The sequence below is a fragment of the Parasteatoda tepidariorum genome, chromosome 6 (genome assembly GCF_982258835.1).
Source record: "Parasteatoda tepidariorum strain Cologne lab strain chromosome 6, Ptep-v5.0, whole genome shotgun sequence".
In the NCBI taxonomy this organism is placed as follows: Eukaryota; Metazoa; Arthropoda; class Arachnida; order Araneae; family Theridiidae; genus Parasteatoda; species Parasteatoda tepidariorum.
Genome location: NC_141760.1, coordinates 107,722,226 through 107,741,209, shown reverse-complemented (window position 1 = coordinate 107,741,209; position 18,984 = coordinate 107,722,226). Strand labels below are relative to the sequence as shown.

The following is an 18,984-nucleotide window of genomic DNA, read 5'->3' as shown; positions in this document are numbered from 1 at the left end:
ATGAATTGCTTTTGGATGTGGTCTTGGATAAATCTGCAAGAATGTTTCTCCTCTTTAACTAATAACATGAGTTCTGGTGACTTTATACTTGATTCGTCATTGGGGAATATAGATGCAGAAATAAAGAATATTTTCGCGAACCTCCTAACCTTTGAAACCATGGAAGGGTTAATAAATGCTTTTGCTACAGACTTATCAACTTGTTAGAACGTTGGGGGGTCACAGTGATTATGACTTCATGATTTTGTGACCAACGGTATGATGGTGGTGATGTGGTTAGCATTCGGCATAACTGCCTTTACTTCCCAGACAAGATGGTAACCATCGAACTCAGTCCTCTACTATCTCAGCTCAGTGTCTGAAGGAGGTTTTCTGATTTAGGGGTTCAGTTTAAGCCTCATTTTAAATTTTTTTTTCCTTCAGGGAAATGAAAGGATAAGTTATAAGAAGGTTTCATTTTGGCACCTTTCAGCTACATTTTCAATTTTTTCTAGCCCGAAATAATTATAAATTAACATATAAAAATGGTGACGGATTTGTCAGTGTACACCAAGCATTGATGGTGTGCTTGCTCGATTTTTAAATTGTATAATCTGAAACAGAAAAGACCAAATATTAATGATTGTGTATAAATGTAGCTATGGTTAGTATAAAAAAAATCTGAAAAAGTATCTCTTTTTTTATCCTAAAATTGTCAAGAATAAAAAGATAAAATATATATGTATATATATTTTGCAATTAACCATCCATAAAAAAAAAAGTTGTAATTTTGGAAAATGTTCACTTTTTGTTGCTTTCAACTAAGGCCACATCAACTTTCTACAAATTCTCAAAAGCAACCTCAATATCCATCGAATAGTTTTACGGCAATCCAACTGCCCAACAAAAAAAATTATAATTTAATATATTTTTTGTTGTCAGAGTATAAGTGAGAGTCTTAATATTGTCTATATATAATTTTATGAAGTTATATCGCCAATGCCTGGACCTAGCAGCACATCTTCCTTGAACTCGTACATTTCATTGCCATGCACTTTTTCCATCTGGGCCACAAATCTGGCCTCTTTGCTGGACGAGATAGCCTTGTAGTCGGACCTTTTGTGTCTAATGTTGTGTTGCCAATTTGATTACCCATGACGTCTGTCGCTGTCAATCTCCTTAAAACCGGTGTTGAAGATCACAGTTAAATAATTGACCATTTCATCTACATCTTTACTGGAATATGTGTTTTGGAGAAAATGTTCGAATAAGGCATTCATTATTGTTTTGCCCGTTTGCTCTGAATATATCTTTCCAGTAAATTATCTTTTGATAGGTCTTCGTTTATAGGTTCGTTAGCTCCGTTCGTAAGCCCTCTACGGCTAGGAGCGGTCTGATTGTGTTTTTCGACTATATCAAATGTATTGTACCGATTGTTGCATACAACATTTAACTGCTTTCTTTTGTTTCTTGTAAAATTGAAGTAGAGCTACCTGAAAATTAGTAAATTTGTTTTGATCAATTTAATAAGGCTTCACCCAGCACATAAGTCTACATTTGCACTCGATTATTATCTACCTAAATTCCATTCTTGTAAAATAGAATGAAGAAATGTGTGTGCAAAAATGTTAGTCATTAAATTAGTTTTAATTGATTTAATATGACTCTTTTGATGTGCGAGTCAATTGTTCCTTCTGGTTTTGTAATTCTTGTTTCTTGCAAAAGCGATGGAGCAGAAATATAGGAAAAAGTTGGTCCAAATATTTGAACAGTACAATTGGTTTTTTCCAAAATTTATCTTTTTTTTAGTAGATGATTGCATCTGGTAGGTATCTATGCAAATTTATTTTTAGTGTAATAGAATGGAAAATTAGAGCCAAGAAAGGTTAATCAATAAATATCAAGTTTTTGACAGTTTTAATTTTTTTTCTTCATTTGAGTTAACTGAAAAATTGGAATGATTTTTAAGAAATTGAAAAAGAATAGAAAATTAGAATTATGAGAAAATTACTTTGATAAACATAATGTTCAGGACAAGAAAAATGTGCAACAAGTATTATAATTTTAATGATATTTTTATTTCACAACTGCATAAAAATGTTTTTGTTTTTAAAAAAAAAAAAAAAAAAAAACATTTTAAGTGTTCTTCTTTTACAGGTGTTACTAGCCTTCCTTATTTCTCTGAGGATGAATCTGCTGAATCTTCTAATGCTGAGGATGAAGAAGAAAGTGAAGCTGGTGAAACAGAACCCGATACCGAGGAAGCATTTCTCGATGAGCAGTTGGAACGTCGTAGCAACGGTGGTTCTTCTGGTCCGAGGCCGAATCTTGCACCACAGCACATGCAATGGGCTTTACGCCAAAGAGAGTCGGGTCGTGGTCCAATTACTACCTCTGGTAGGTTGGGTATGTCTTTTCACTTTATTTTATTTTCTTAGTATTATATACCTGATCTATAATGATTTGAATAAATTTTATTTTATTTATGTCAGTAAGTTTTATTCATGTTTTTTTTTACATCATAGTACAGGGATGAAAGCATCAATCTTTTGATGGATTTTAATTTGTTTTGAAAAGTTTTAATTCAATGAGCGAGAACAAGAAAAAATTAAAAATTAATTGTGGAAAAGTCTTTAACTCTAGCTTTGACATGGTTAGTTATTCCCAGAAGTGCCAACTTTCCCGCATTTTGCGAGTGACTCCCAAATTTTGTGTTCTTCTCCCTCCCTTTAGAATTGATACAAAAATCTCACGAATTTTACCTCAATTGACTGATGAACTCAAAATTACCCGATTTTTTTTTTTCTCCCGCTAAAGTAGAAGTTTTTCTTTCCACGCGAATTACGTTTCCCCTTGTAACTTTTCGTAATTAATCATACATGGTATATATAAATGAATTTCTTTCCATTATTACACTGAGAAAGGGTAGCGTATATGCTTTTTGTTCTGATTGTGTTTGTAATATGTTTATCACTCACGTTGGTAAGAATGATATTTTGCAGAAAACAAATGGGGAAAAGCACAAAGCGGGCTATTATTTCAGGGCAAGTAATATTTATTTTTATTTATTTATTTATTTTATTTTTTTGGAAGTTATTGCTATTGATTTTCACCTAGTTATAAGTATGCGGTATTTTTAATATGATGTTTATTACAACAATCAATCCCTTTTTGAAGAATCTGATTCGCATGATTTTGCAATTGATCTTTTTTTTAGTAGTTACTGCTGTGGATTTCACAGAATTTGTTTTTTTTTTTTTAATATGATGATTTGAAAAATGCAAGAAGGAAATAATTATTGTGCTTACCCCCACAAAATGCAAGAATATCACTCATATAATTTTTTTTTGCAAACACGAGGCTTTTTTTAAAAAAAATTAGTAATCTATATTTGTTATTACTTAAAGTATCTTGCAGAAAAATATTAGTGCTAGAGAGGTTTGTCGTAGAAAACTTCTTCTTGTTATCTCTATGAACCTTGTTTAGTGGTTGTCATCAGGCATCTAATTCTTCCACTAATTTGTGGAATTCAGTGAACCTCAAGACAGTTGATTCTCCGGAATCTGCGAATCAGTAATTTATATTGTGACAAAATTTTCTTGGAGTTGCACTGATCTAAAATTTACAATTTGTTTACTTATGCAAAATCTTGTTTATATGCAAAGTCTTGTTTATTTGTCCTGCCCTTACCAGTGCCCCCTTTTTTTTTTCTTTCTGAAGCTCTCATTCTCTTGCAATATCGTTGCATGGAATTTTGATTTTTTCTTTACAAACTAGGAAATTACAGAAATTTTTGTTTCTTATTTTTGTCTTTTATAAAATGGTGACCACTCAAAGTTTAATCTATGGGATATCAAACCATGATATTTCTGCTATACTAAACTATTTAATTTACTATAGCATTATTCAAGTATGTTCAGCTTTTTTTCCAGCAATTATAACTAAGAAATATAGTTAGCAAAATATAGCTCTCACATGAGCACAGTAATTGTTTCCTCTTAATATATTGTGTATAATATGTACAGGGAAAACACATGGAATTCTTTTTTCCAGATCTTAGTGGCAACCCTGACGTGGTATTATCATAAATCTTTTTTACAATTATTGCTGTGAATTTCACAGTTTTGAAATTAAGGATTAAAAAAATTGAGAAAAAAGTTTTCAGATAATTTCTTCTTCCAGCAATCTAGTGTCTGTTTTATGGCAATGTGGACTTAAATTATCTCTTTTGAATTCTGTAGCTAACTAACGACTTTATTTTAAAATTAAAGAGTCAATGTTTGCAGTATTTTATTGTTGTTGAGTGCTTTGCTTGTGTCTGGAAAATTGGTGAAAAGTCATTTTTACTAAATTTTTTAAATTTTATTTTTGAAAGGATCAAGTGGACTCATTTACATAGACCCTTCGTCCTTGAGAAGAGCCACTGGAACAACTGCTTCTGTGTCTGCAACAGTGACTCAAGAATGTACAGCTACAGCCATCACGACATCCGTATCCCTAGCCAGGGCTTTTGCTATTTTGATGAGACAAATTGCTGACCTTGTGACTATGCTGCAAGATTACCATGCTCTCATGCCAAGTTTGCCAAGAATCTTGGACATTTCTTACCAAGATTCATTAAATTTACAGGTTTGTGCTCGTTTTTTTAATACCCATGTTTTTCACCCATCTTCATGTTTCAATACTCATGTTTTGCTGTTTGAAACGTGTACAATTATTGAAACGTAACTGATACGAGAGCTGTTTTTTTAAATAAGAGCCTCAGGGGGTAGAGCGTTTACCTTCCAATTAGGTGAACTGGGTTCGAATCCCATCGATGGTTGGTTGGTACAAATTCCGCATCCGGCTTGCAACAGTTGGTTCATCTTGCAAAAAGATGTACAAACTTTGCTGTTTCATTTTATATGCTGTAAACAAAAAAGAAAAAGAAATGTTTTACAAAAATAAGTAAATTATTAATTTGATGTGTGACCATTAGTTTGGCAAGATACATTTTGAAGGCAGTGAGTTATAAATTTGTGAAAATTCTGATAAACAATGATAGACCTTGTTAATAGGTCAAAAAAATAAGTTCAGTCTCGAAATTTTTTTAGAGTGGCACCCATGATAGATTTTTTCGAAGAATTTATCTGAGCTAATATTTTTTAAAATTATATTGCCACGATCACAATTTAAAGCTGGTTGAGTTTTTACTGCAATATTGCCCCATGCAGAACATCAAATTGCATGTAAAAATAACAATACTTGAAAAAAAAATCAAATGAAATTATTAAAATATTTCTTTTTTGCTCAGTCAAAGCTTTCTTTTCATATTTATTTAATTTTTTATATTAAAAATGTGGATCAATCAAACAAACAAAGATTACAAAGAGTTTATTTATTTTTTTTTAAATTTTTTTTAATTTTTTTATTTATGTTAAGAAAGGTTCTGATAATATTAACAAATGTAAAGAAGATTAAAAGAAAATATATTAACTCCTAGACACTTATTTTATTTTATATAAATGGTAAGTAAGTTTAAGGTGTATTGAATTTTATCCAAAAATGACGACTATGCACATAATAAGTAAAAAACTTTTTTTAAATTTAAATTAGTCAGTGTTTTTTTTTTTTTTTTAAAAAATGCAAGTGATCTAATCGACAAATGCTGATTCAAACTTCACTTTTTCATCTGCAATGGGTAGTGCACACTTTTCAACCAAAAATATATCTATTTTCTGTAACAAGTTTTCTATATTTCTTCACAAAAGCTCTGCTTGAATCAGTCAACTCCAAAAAAAAAAATATATATATATATATATTTGATTTTTTTTTTAAAGCTATATTTTCGTACTGTTTCTTATCATTGCTTATGATTGTTTTTTTTTTTTAAATTTTTTTGCTTTAAAGACTCTTATACTTTAAATATCATTTGAATTTTCCACTGTATAGCTGATTCATTCATCTCACACCCAATTAAAGTCATTAAAATACCGGCTCAAAAATTTCGATTCAAGTTATGTACGCATATGTTTCTTTTTAATCAGTTTATTCTGAATAGCAACTTTAATAATTTGCAGATTTATTTGGAGTATCACTTGAGACCAACATGGGAATGGCTTATCACCGTAATGGATTCCACTGAAGCTCAACTTCGCTTCGGCTGTGCTTTAACATCTGGTTCTCATCCCTCGCATCCATCACATCCTATGCACACATCACAGCATTCCAGGTCCAGTAAGTCTAGAAATGAAAATGAGGGGAGGTCTTCCGGTGGTACTACTGACAGTCGTCGTAGAGGTAATTACATTTTTTTCCTTTACACTTGAATCTATATGGAATCTGCTAACATATTTATAACTACTATCTAATAGCCACTTCAGAGGGTGAACAGGGAAAACCTCGGAAAGACAGGCAATTTAAAAATCACCTGCTGGGAATTTTGCTTCTTAATTTCATCTTTTAAAAAATGGTGACCATTCAAAGCGTAATTTTCTGTCTGTGTAATATTTCTGTAGATGTGTACTTTCACATGTTCTGTAAAAGCTGTGTTATAAGGATTGATAATGAAATTCTTCTATGAGCTACTGCGATATATGTTTATCTACTAGGGTGACCCGGGGTAATTCACGATCACTCTGTTTCTGGGGTAAATAATGATCACCTAAGTTTTATTTCAAAAAAAAATTTTTTTTTTAAATTTAAGACATGGACAAGAATGCTTGTACACTTTACTAAAGTATAACTACATTTACTTAATAATAATTTTTTGTTTAATCTAACAAAATAAGTATCTTTTAAACTACTTTCTGTATTTTCCATTTCAAAGATGGGTTTCAAAATGTACACATTTCTGCAGAGATCCCCCTTCTTCTCTTAATAATAAATATTTTGAGTCACTTTCTTTTTCTTTAATATAAAAGTAGTGTAAGCTTTTGTTTAATTGTTTCACATCTAATGTAAACATTATAATTGATTATAGGAAACTATTTCAAATGTTGCCCTCTACACATGGGGTAATTATTGACCATTGGGGTAATTCCTGATCATTGTCATTTCTTCTTATAAATAGTATATAAAATAGCTTATAAATACCTAATTGTCTTTTCTTAAATAACAGCTCATATTTATTAAGTGGAACAACTATAAAGTATATTTTAATTGTCATCACAAATTTGTTTTTAACCGTATACAAGACTGTATTCTGATTTGCACCATTTCTGGTTTGTCTGACCTTGCTTCTATCTTAATTTTATGTGTATACATCCTTAGAATAATTTTTAAGTTTATAAATTAGCCTAGTATAATTGTTAGAATAATTTTTAAGTTTATAAATTAGCCTATTATAAATATGGTGAGAAATTATAAGCCTAAAAAGGATACTAAGCTTCTAGAAAACAAAATTAGTGAATTTCTTTTAATGATAGAAAATGAAAATTTCAGTGTGAGAGCTGCTGCCAGAGCTGTTGACATACCTTACTTAGCTTTACACTTTCCCTTAAAGAAGTTAAAAAATCCAGCAAAAGTAACCCATGTGGGAACTCTCTTATATTTCAGAAGAACATGAGAATGAGTTGGCTGATTGCCTAAAATGTATGGCATGATGCAAAGATTTTTGAAAATTTAAAGTGTTAATCGTTCTTCTTGCTTTTAAATAAATCATTTTATTAGCTGCTTAAACATATCTTTTTGGTTTATTTGTTTGATCTTGATGTCTTATTTGTTAATTACCATTATATAATTATTTTTCAACAGCCCCTTTACAATAAAAACTGGTGATCAGTAATTACCCCAGAAATGATCAAGACCAGGGGTAATTCCTGATCACTAAAAATTTAAAATCTTTTAAATTCTAATTAGATTTTCAAACAAAAGAAGGTGGCATTGGACTCATCTCATATAGCCTCAAACTTCCAGTAAATATTAAAATTCTATTTTGAATAGTTTTTTCACAAAATAGATGTTTGCGTTTTTTGATCAGGAATTACCCCAGGTCACCCTACAATATATGTTTATCTACTACTATATATGTTATATATGCTGCTACTATATATGTTTTATGACTGTTTTAAATTAACTTTAAAAACATTTCTTCTGAGACAAAAATCACATGAAAGTTTTTATTAATTCTTTAATCTGTAAACAGCATTGCCACTCCACAAGAAAAATCTGGAAAATACAGGGAATTTAAAAATCATCTAATATAACAGTTAAAATGCAAGTAATTTTGATTTTGTTTTCTTCACGAACATTACCTGTAATTTAAGAAAATTACAAGTAATTTTCCCTGTATTTATGGAATATTTAAGGATGATATTTCAGCCATACTAAACTATTTCATTTACTATAGCATTATTTAAGTATGCTAAGCTGTTCCTTTTTTTTCCAGCAATTAAAAAAACTAATAAATATAGTTAGCACAATATAGTGCGTATAAGAACATAGTAATTGTTGTGTTTTCTCTTAATATATTGTGTATATGTACAGGGGATTTTTTCCCTCCAGATTTGAGTGGCAACCCTCTCACTGTTGAAGAGCAGAATTCGATAAAATGAAAAACTTTCTGCAAACACAAAATTTCAATTAAAAACCCTTTCATCGCAACCTCATTTTGTTAAAATTTGTTTGAAACCCGCAGGTTTCTTTAAAATAGTAATAATAAAACAAATAAAATAATAATAAACTATAAATAAAACAAATTTTCACTTGAAACTCACCAGAATTACTTAAAATCATTAATATCTTAAAAAATACTGGAGATTTGAGCTCAAAAATTATATAATTTATTTCTTTTATTAAAAACAAAATTATCTGTTTGAAAATATCGCCTCGCAAAATAAGTTGTTCTAAGCAGCTGCATACTGTCTAACCGGAAGTAGAGCAGGTCAAAAGATCGAGATTGTTGTTGTTTACATTTATAATGACTGTAAGTTATTAATGTCCTTGAAGAGTAAGTTATTTTATCCTTACCCTTCAATGACATTACATTTATTTATTTATATTTATTTACATTTATAATTTTTTTCTGAGGCTTTTAAATTAAAATTAAATAGTATTGCCTTAATCTCTTGCTTACTATAGCTACTGATGGGACATTTGCTCGTCGAGATTTTCTCTCATATGCAGTATCCCTAATGCGAGCACACAACAGTGAGCATTTTGATTCATTGCCTTGCTTGGATGTGAATGCCTTAAAGCATGTTGCTTATGTGTTTGATGGATTGGTGTATTATATCCGTTCTGGAATGGACAGTTCAGATTCAGAAGTTGTCAGAGAAGGTTTAAATTTAGATTCTTGGAATGATCAGGTTTGTTGCTTATATTCATTATATATATAGTACAAAGTGTGTAGCGTTTTTAAAAAGTACTTAAAGGTACTTATTTTCGATTTAGTTGTTTAAAAGCCCTTAAAGGTGCTTTTTTTTCACCGGATGTTTTTAAAAAGTCCTTAATGTGCTCCCTTTTCTAAAATGAGACATTTTTTTATAATTTCAGTTTTTGCCACGAATTATGCAAAAAGCGTTGTTTTCACACTATTCTAATCAATGTTTTTATAATTTATTCAACCATAATAATAATATGATTAGAATATGCACACTAATAAAAAAAATTTTCTTATTATTAAAAATTTCTATGTATATAAACTTTGCTAGTTGTATTGTTCGCCAAAGCTTGAAAAAGTTTAACTTTTTCCTACACCTGATAGCTAAACAGAAAGAAATAATACAGCCATTTTCTGAATCTTCTGTAACAATCAAAGTAACTGACTTGACATCATTGCATTTGGACTGTTTAAGTTATAGTTCATAAGTTAAAGCATCTATTGCTTTGTGTCCTCATTAGTAAGTTAGAAAGTATTTTTTTCTTCTTCTCATTACTAGCTTACTTATCAACAAATTTATTTAAATAAAATAATTACTTATTTAGGGGTCTGTCCAGGCCGAATTTACTACCGTTTAGCGGTACCTTCACAAATTCAACTTTAGGAAAAATGGTAGTTTCACGAATTCAATTTTAGGAAAAATGGTAGTTTCCCAAAATACTTTTTCTTAAAATTTTATTTTTGTATCCCTTAAGAAACGATAAATCCATATTTTTACCATATTTTTGTGTAGATTTTAAAATATAATTTTTGATTTTTCACAAATTATATCTTAATATTTACAAAATAGGTACCTCTGAGAAAAACCTAGGCAGACCCTTGTTATTGAAAATATGCAATATATATAATTAAGACTGATGTATTAGGATATCAATTATATTAATTTTGGTAAAATATATCTAAAAAGATTAATTTTTTTTCATATATTTTAGATTTTTGTGTGTCTTTTTTATTTTATTTAATCATTTATTTATTTATATTTTTTTACGTTCGATTTCTGTAAAATAATTTGTTGAATCATCTTTCAAAATGAACAATTGCCTGTTCTTAAAATGTGTTTTCAGGATGAAAATGATAATGAAGAGCAAGAAGAGGAAAACAGTTCTCAGTTGCCAATGGATGTTGATGGAGCTGAAGATGACGGACACATTTCTGCAAAAGGACGTAAACATACTTTCTTCCAGCGTTCAGACTCTACTTTATTTCTCGGTTGCCCACCCCCAGATCCTTTCAACTCTCCACTGTCGGACACTCTCTTATTGGCTGACCAACCTCATCTGCTTCAGCCGACTTCCCGTAAAGAGGATCTTTTCGGAGCTCCTAAGTCATACACGGTTCCTCCCGACCCCCTTGCTACAACTCCCGATTGTTCTTTGTATGGGGAGTTTGAATCCGTACCAACCAAATTGGGCTTGTCAATAAGAACAGCAGATTCACAGAAACTCACCGTGCCATCTCGCCTACCACTTTTGCCTCCTCTTCCTAGAGGATCACCCCCACCACTACCACCAAGTGAATTTGAGGAAAAAGATGCTTCCAGGGGCCCTGGTGAAGCTCCCCTGCCGAATATCGACGATACGGACAGCAGAGATGAGTCTCTGTCCAATAGTTCTGCTCCTAGTCGATCTGGCTTTGAAGGGCAAGAATTTGCCATTTCAATGACTGCAAATGATCGAATTTCTACTGATGCTGTAGAGTTTGAGTCTGACGGTTTTGTAGGTAGATCTTTATCAGAGCCATCTAGAGCTCCAATTATCGTTGCTGGACCCTGCAAAAAAGCAGATGGACCAAGTCCTGTTAAATCAAGTGTCATTGTTCATGCTGGCTGCATACGCCAACCTTCATCCACGGTAATTCAAGATTTTAATAAATTAAGCTAACATTTTAATGTAAATCTAAAATTACTTTTTTTATTAATTTGTTTCAGGGAACATGTAACTTTTCTGCTTAAGAGACTATTATCAAATCTTAGCTGGCTTAACATGAATGAAACATGTTCTTTTTTACTTTGCAGGATATTTTCATTTTTAGTACTGTTTATTCGAGGGAAATTAATATTTATCAAAATTATCCATGATCAAAATATGATGGGTGATTGAACTCCAGGGGCACCTCGGGAATATCGCAAAATTCCGCGATTCGCATTCACTTGATTTAAATATGCATCGCAATTCCTATTCACGCTATTTAAATGTCGTACATTGCAATTCCTATTCACGCTATTTAAATGTCGTACATTGCAATTCCTATTTACGCAATTTAAAAATCCATTATGATTTGCAATTTACGTGTTTTTAAACCAAACATCACAATTTGTGTTTATGAGAATTTAAAATCCAATGCCCTTATTCGTATAGAAATCAGTTTAAAACACAGTGTACATAATACAAATTCGTATTCATGCATTTGTGATATCAAACATAAATTTTCGCATTTACACATGATTTAAGAAACTATGCATTTCGATTCGTATTCATGCGATCTAATAATTATGCGGTGATTCATATTTGCGCGATTTAAAAATTCAATATGGCAATTTGTATTTTCGCTTTTTTAAAATCCAATATTGCGATTGATATTCACTCGATTTTGAAATCCGGTTTTGCGATTCTTGTTAGAAGTAAGTTTTTTTCTTGAATTAGTTACTCTAAAGGTGTCGTCTGCATTAGTAGGTAATTTAATTATAAATGTTAGTTCGTAAAGTTATGTTAAATATTAAACATGTATGATTAGGGCCCTATAAATTATGCGAAGATACGGAAGATGCGGAAACCCGCATAATTCACAATTATCCGCATAATTCACAATCATCCGCATAATTTACAATTTAAGCATTACCGCAATTATTACATTACCCATGAGTTCCTCATGCCGCATAATTTACAATTTCCGCGTAATCGCAGCATATCTGTATAATTTTTATTTTCCAGCAAAATGTATTCAAGTACCAGATAAATTTCTCTTTAAGGGTTTTTTTTCAATTGAAATATATCTTCTTTTTCAATTCCAAGAATCTTTTTGGTCAGGTGGTCAGATCTTTCCAAGAATCTGAGAGAGGTGGACAAATTCTCAGGAAACTTTAAGAAATTGTTCAAGCATTGTCCTGCAAGAAAGCGTCGCTATTTAAAGTTTTTAACAGATGACAATAAGAAAGCTAAACTTTGTCCAGCACCAATAAAGACACGGTGGAATTCCTGGTTTAAATCAGTGCAATATCATGCTGAATATTGTAATGTTTAGATAGAATTTTTTAGCAATGAAATAAACCTTATTCCTGACACTGCATGTCTCAATCAGTGCAAAGTTTTGGTGGAAAGCAAGTACGTTTGCAAAGACTTTCAGTTCATTGCAGAACATGCTCAGATATTAATGGATACTCTTCTCTTTTTCGAAACATGTGGTGTATCTATTCACAAAGCTTACAATAAGCTTTTTGATCTGCGATCTAAATTTCGATGTAATTCTCGGGCATCATACTCACGAAAAGATTCACGCAACGTATTTCTTCAAGAAGTGTTTCACAAAACAATTGCAAAGTTGAATACTTACTACTCTCCAGAACTAGACGTATTCAAAAAACGCGGGCCCAAGTTTAGTCAATCTGCATTAAACTTCATGAAAGCTGCTCGAGTTTTCGATCCAGAACAAATAGTCAACATCAATATTGAAGACGACGATGTATTCAAGAATATTCCAGGAATGAGTGGTCAAGATATAAAACTCGAGTATGATGCTTACAAAGAATATGTAAAAGAATGTTCAAACCAGGACTTAATTAGATTCTGGAATTCAGAGGTAGTCTCAGAGAGATTTCCAGAACTTATAAAGAAAGCAGGACAAGTGCTCTCAGTGCTTCCTAATTCAGTAGATTGTGATTGAGCTGTATCCTTCTGCGGCCAAATTTTTACAGAAAAAAGACAGAGTTTGACAGAAAACGCAGCTTCTAGACTAATTTCTGCATGCATAATTTTTAAAAGACACCGCGTCCTTGCCGCATAATTTTTAAAAATCGCCGCATCCTAACCTCATTATTTTTAAAAAAATTTCGTATAATTTATAGGGCCCTAAGTATGATATATAAATTGATTTTTTGTTCATAAAATTTTCAGGGTTTTTCACTCTCTGCGGCAAACACCCCTGATAAGAAAAGTCTAATCTTTATCACCTACTTTCAATCAATTTTACTTTTGCTAGTTATTAATTTCTTTGTGATTTACTACTTCAACATTTCTTTGATTCTTGATTTTCATTTATAAACTTTCTTCTTTCAGAGCCCCGATTTACAATCTAATGTATCCACTGGGTATACATCTACCCTTAGTCCTGCTGCTGAGGTTACGGTCACCTCTACTACTGCAACCTCAACAATAACATCTACTGCAAGCTTAGCACGTGATACTGCAGCATCTGATCCAGCGGTTGGACAGTATTCTCAAAATAGGTATCTTCATTTAAATGCTCTTGTCCCATGGTTGAGTTTAACTTATTTTGTTTTCTTACTTTTTTTTTTCCTTGCTTAAATTTTCATTGAAATATTAAAAATTTTTGAAGTACTTCAAAAGTTAATTAATAATGTGTTATCAGCAGAGCTTGAAGATTTTTGTATTTTTTAATGTGCATGTCAGAAAAAGCATTCATGAACACGTGAGTTTCAAGGCAAATATTACATGAGCACTTTTACTGTTTCCATCTTCTTATCTGGATACTTTAATTGTAATAATGCATAGCTGCCAACTCTACTGGATTTTCCAGTAGACCGCTCGTACATAACTATTTTTAATAGGATTTTTTATAAAAATATAATTTATCTCCAAGCAAAATAATATTGTAAAAATTGACATTATAGATATCGGTCACCAATTCATTAGATTTGAGGAAAAAGTGGCTCAAGTTATTTGTACTAACTGAAATTTTTTTTCACTAACTGAAAATTTAAATTTTCAGGTTTAAGAAAATTTAATGTTGTTCACAGAGGAATCGACATTCAAATGAATAAAGCAAGATTCAAGGTCATTAAGATGAGCTGAGGTAACTGGGATGGAAATAATTTTAGTCTTTTCAAAACTGAATTTATGCCCCAGATACCAACAATGTGAAGCAATTGAAGATTTCTTGATCAAAGACGTGTCTGTGGAACTAGCGCATTTACCACATTTCTTGTCTGTGTATCTAGTGCATTTACCACATTTCTTGTCTATGTATCTAGCTCATTTACCACATTTCTTGTCAATATGACCTTGGCTACATCCAGCAAACTAAACATACTTTAAAATTTAGGCTTAAAGAATGTCCATTATCAAGACTTTGGGAAATCTTCAATTGCTTCATATTGTTGGAATCTTGGGCATAAATTCAATTTGAACAATGCTAAAGTTATTTCCATCCTGATTTCATCAGCTCATCCTTTGCCCTGGACTCTCTTCTTTAAAATATTCATTTGAATGTTGTTTCCTTTATTAACGACATTAGCTCTTTCCCTCCTTTTCATAAGACGTGGAAATGCATTTTACCCTGATTTGCCTCACGACCACTCTGATTTTTCTTTTTATGTTTTTCCTCTTTTTTTCTCTCTCTCTCTCTCAATTTTTTCCTCCAGTTTCTCACCCTTATTTTTCCGTATTTGATTGGCAAATTGAAGTTTTTTTATTTCTTTATTTTTGAAGTGCTTGAAATGAAGTTTTCAATCAGGTAATATCTTATCGCTTCAGTTTCTTGGGATTATTTATTTAATTCATAAATAGTTGTCAGGGAAAAATTTATTTTCAGTATTTGGTATAAATTCTTTTGAACACACAAATTATAGATGTCTTGGAAGATGCATTTTATTTGGGGAAAATTTTGATGTGGTTGCAAAACAGAAATATAGTGTAAAAAATGAGGATAATTTTTTTCTTCTTTTCAATATTGGTTTAAAGAAAAATATTCCTGTATTTGTATTCTCGCAGTAAAAATTTGCATGAACAAGGAGTAATTTCCAACCAGACATGGTGGGAAATTAGAACATGGCCTTTCTATCTGTCATTTAATTATTATATATAATTTTTCTTAATTTTATAAATATTTAAGAGAAACTTAAATTTGTCTAAAAAAGCTTATTAAAGATGCTTTAAGGTTGCATAATATTTTATCGTATTCTGCTCACTCTTTTTTTTTTTTGCTCACTTTACATTTTAATATTCACTTTCGTTAAATTTCTGACAATTGCTTATGATTTCTAGGTCCTCTAATTCTATCAGCCAGATGTTTTCTCACGATATGCTTTTGGGTCGTTGGCGCCTTTCCCTGGAGCTCTTTGGCCGCATATTTGTTGATGATGTTGGTGCAGAACCGGGTTCTGTCATTACAGATTTAGGCGGCTTTCCTGTAAAAGAAATGAGATTTCGTAGAGAAATGGAAAAATTGAGAAGCTCTCAGCAAAGAGATCTTACTTTAACCAAGGTTAGTGTTTTATTTATTCCACTGTTAAGCAGCAACTTTTATCTATGTCTATATTAGATCTATGCACTATATTATGGAGTGTCTGTATTTTATGTTATCTCAAAACTATACTTGCTCACAATACTTATGAAGTGGCATAATTATACATAATGATGATACGGAATTACATAGTCTTGAGAATTCGAATCTTATCTTATTTTGCGCTGAAAGAGTTTTGTTTTAATTTTAATTATTTTTAACCCTGTATATTTTCTTTTAATCTAAGTATTTAACTTGCATTTATTTTAATAGCAAGAATATTTTTTTTATACATTTAATTCTATGATCAAATTTTTTAATATTAAAATGCATGCTTGAATAGACTTTTGTATTTGTAATGTGGTAAAAAAAAAAAAAAATTATTTTTTCCCATTGTTTTTAATTATTTAAGTTTATCTGAAATTTTTTTCCAGATAAATGAATTTTGATTTTTAAAAGCCTTTAAAGGGGCTTTTTTCATTGAGTGTTTCTAAAAATTGCTTAATTTTCTCTTTTAAGAAATGAGATTTTTTTCTTTACCATGGCAACTTTTGACTTTTGCCACATATTATGCAAAAGTGTGGTTTACACATTTTTGTATTCAACATTTTCACAATTCATTCAACTATCTATTTCGGCTTACCATCGGTGCATAGCATATGAAAGCGTCAATCATTTGAGATGTTTGATGAAATACTTACAAGTCCGCATGTGCTTCTACTGAGCTGAGTTTGGTGAGATTATTGCACTCACATGTGCAACTCTGTTATTCTCAATTTCAGACTTGTAATCAGACATGTGCATTTTCCACCCTCTCATATCGAACTGAAAAATCTCTCGAGCATTTTATAATGGCTAATATAATCAAGAAGAGAGTTCTTTGCCAGAAACTAGTTATTTTATCATGATTATGTAAAGTCTTTAAAAATTATTTTGCATTTTGTTAATGTATATAGTGCTTAGAAATATTTTTTGAGTGCTTTAAAAGTACTTAAGAGGTGCTTATTTTTTATTAAGAGATTTGGTTATGCACCCTGTATCAAAATCTAAAATCATTAATGTTGCACCATATCCCCAGACTAATTGTTTTAATGAAAAATATGTTATGATCTGGCCTAATAATTTGATAAATTTTAAAATTTGCTTTCTTAATGATTTATAACATCACTATTTTAGGTGGAAAGAGATCGAACATCACTTTTGCAGCATACTTTTAAAGAACTGAATACACAGTACAATAACTATGCACGTCGCAACTCTGGTGGCACTCCCCCGTTAACTGTTTCAAGAGTGAAGGTCACCTTCAAAGATGAACCAGGAGAAGGAAGTGGGGTTGCAAGGAGTTTTTATACTGCTGTAGCTGAGGTTTGTTTTCAAACCATATTTAATGTGGAATGTTAACATTTAATTACCCAACCCGATTATAAAATGAAATAATTTTGAACATTTTTGTTTTTCCATTATTTTTTTTTATGGTTGTGGAGTCGATAGCTCCAACTCTTAACTTTTCTAAGAGTCTGACTTGTATTTAATTGAAGTTCATTACTGAGAAAGTGATAAATTTTTTTTATCTACAATTCAAGTATGAGATTTCTTCTGAATTTAATAAAAATCAATAAACTTCTGAACTTAGTAAAAATAATAAAATTCTGTTCATAGTTTTTGTTAAATGTATGTGGAATTTATCTATATATTTTTAAAAAAGAAAAGCTTATGTTTTTAAAAAATTGAGCATCATTTTTTTTTATATGAAAGTAATTTTTTTAGATTTTTAGAGGGTTTTTCTTTTGTGTCTTTAAAGTTATCAATGTGTTATCCCTGATCATTATATTTTCATATTTTTTTTTTTTTGTTCAATCTTTTAAATATTTATCAAAATTCTCCTATTACTATACAAGATGAAAAGATCACATGCATCTTTTCATCGTATAATATACAGGATCTAATTTTTAACAGAGTTAAACCAATTTCTCCGATTCCACAGCCCTGTTAATATTTAAACAAATTTCCCCATCTTTTAAATGGTTTCAATTAATCTATTGTTTTTTTTAATTTTTTTTTCAGATTGAGTGAAATTTTTAATTAAATTTAATTTTTGTTTTTTAAATTAGATCTTTGAGATTTTTATCAAAATCTTCAAAAGATTAAATATATCTTTTCATCTTATAATATATAGAATCTAATTTTTGACAGAGTTGAGCCAATTTCTCCGATTCCACGGCCCTGTTATTTTTAGTGCAAATTTTCCCATCTTTTAAATTGTTTCAATTAATCTATTTTTTCTTCCTTTTTTTTCAAATTAGGCTGTGCTTTCATCTGAAAGGTTGCCGAATTTGGAGAGCTGTCAAGTCGGTACTAGATCTGTACAGTACAGTGAGTTAAATTTAGGATTTGGTGTGTATTGATAAATATCAAAAGCTTTGAAATTATATTGCTGTTAAAACACATGCCAAACTTTTAAAATTTTTTTACACCTAAATTTGTCAATATCAAATTAAAACTCAAGTTCTTTTTTTTTTTATTCTTGCAATTTTTTAGAGCCGCCCACATTTGTTACAGATCTGATACAACGCTTGCGTACTAGAGAGAGGGAGCGAGAAAAGAAATCTTCTCAAAACTCTTCACCAAGAATGAGGGATACAAAAGAAAGAGATCCACCTCTTGCACTGCGTTATGATGCTCCTCCCTTTGTCATGCCCGGAGAAGCTGGTAGTAGTGGCACAAATGAACACCTGAGTCCTCATCGACAACAACTAGGACAGCGGCTGTATCCTAGAGTACGCGCCCTCACGCCAGTAAGTGTGGTCGGAAAAATTTGTAGCATTCAGTCATTATATTTTCATTAATAATAATGAAATATGTGTTCTTGAAAAATCATGTTAAATACTTTTTAAGAGTTTTAAACTTTTGGTCTCAATTTTAACTTTTACCTCGCCTTCCTTATAAGTATTCAGGCTGGGTAGCATTTTTAAAAAGTGCTTAAAGGTGCTTATTTTTGATTGACGTTTTTTAAAAACCCTTAAAGGTGCTTTTTTATTAGAGGTTTGTAAAAAGTGTTTGATTTTCTACCTTTTAAAAAGAAGTTTTTTCTTTGCGGTATCGATTGTCATTCTAAATAACAAAAAAAAATAATCATTTTCACAAATTTCCTCTGCAGTATTTGTCAGAAACTACTTATTTTATCTTGA

The 18,984-nt window shown here is 30.9% G+C and overlaps 1 protein-coding gene across 12 annotated transcripts in view; it reads left to right on the top strand.

Moving 5' to 3' along the window:
• hyd (E3 ubiquitin-protein ligase hyd) overlaps positions 1-18,984 on the top strand; it is a 100,104-nt gene that overhangs the window by 67,627 nt on the left and 13,493 nt on the right. For 2 of the 12 annotated variants that reach the window (XM_071178266.2, XM_071178261.2), the window contains 10 exons: positions 2,137-2,376; positions 4,355-4,608; positions 6,039-6,258; positions 9,040-9,266; positions 10,405-11,190; positions 13,612-13,781; positions 15,559-15,778; positions 16,973-17,161; positions 18,100-18,169; positions 18,356-18,591. In XM_071178266.2, the coding sequence (XP_071034367.2) occupies positions 2,137-2,376; positions 4,355-4,608; positions 6,039-6,258; positions 9,040-9,266; positions 10,405-11,190; positions 13,612-13,781; positions 15,559-15,778; positions 16,973-17,161; positions 18,100-18,169; positions 18,356-18,591 (2,612 nt within the window). Of the gene's footprint in view, positions 1-2,136; positions 2,386-4,354; positions 4,609-6,038; positions 6,259-9,039; positions 9,267-10,404; positions 11,191-13,611; positions 13,782-15,558; positions 15,779-16,972; positions 17,162-18,099; positions 18,191-18,334; positions 18,592-18,984 lie in introns of all 12 variants that reach the window. The other 10 variants (XM_071178265.2, XM_071178259.2, XM_071178263.2 and 7 more) reach the window with 6 other exon arrangements.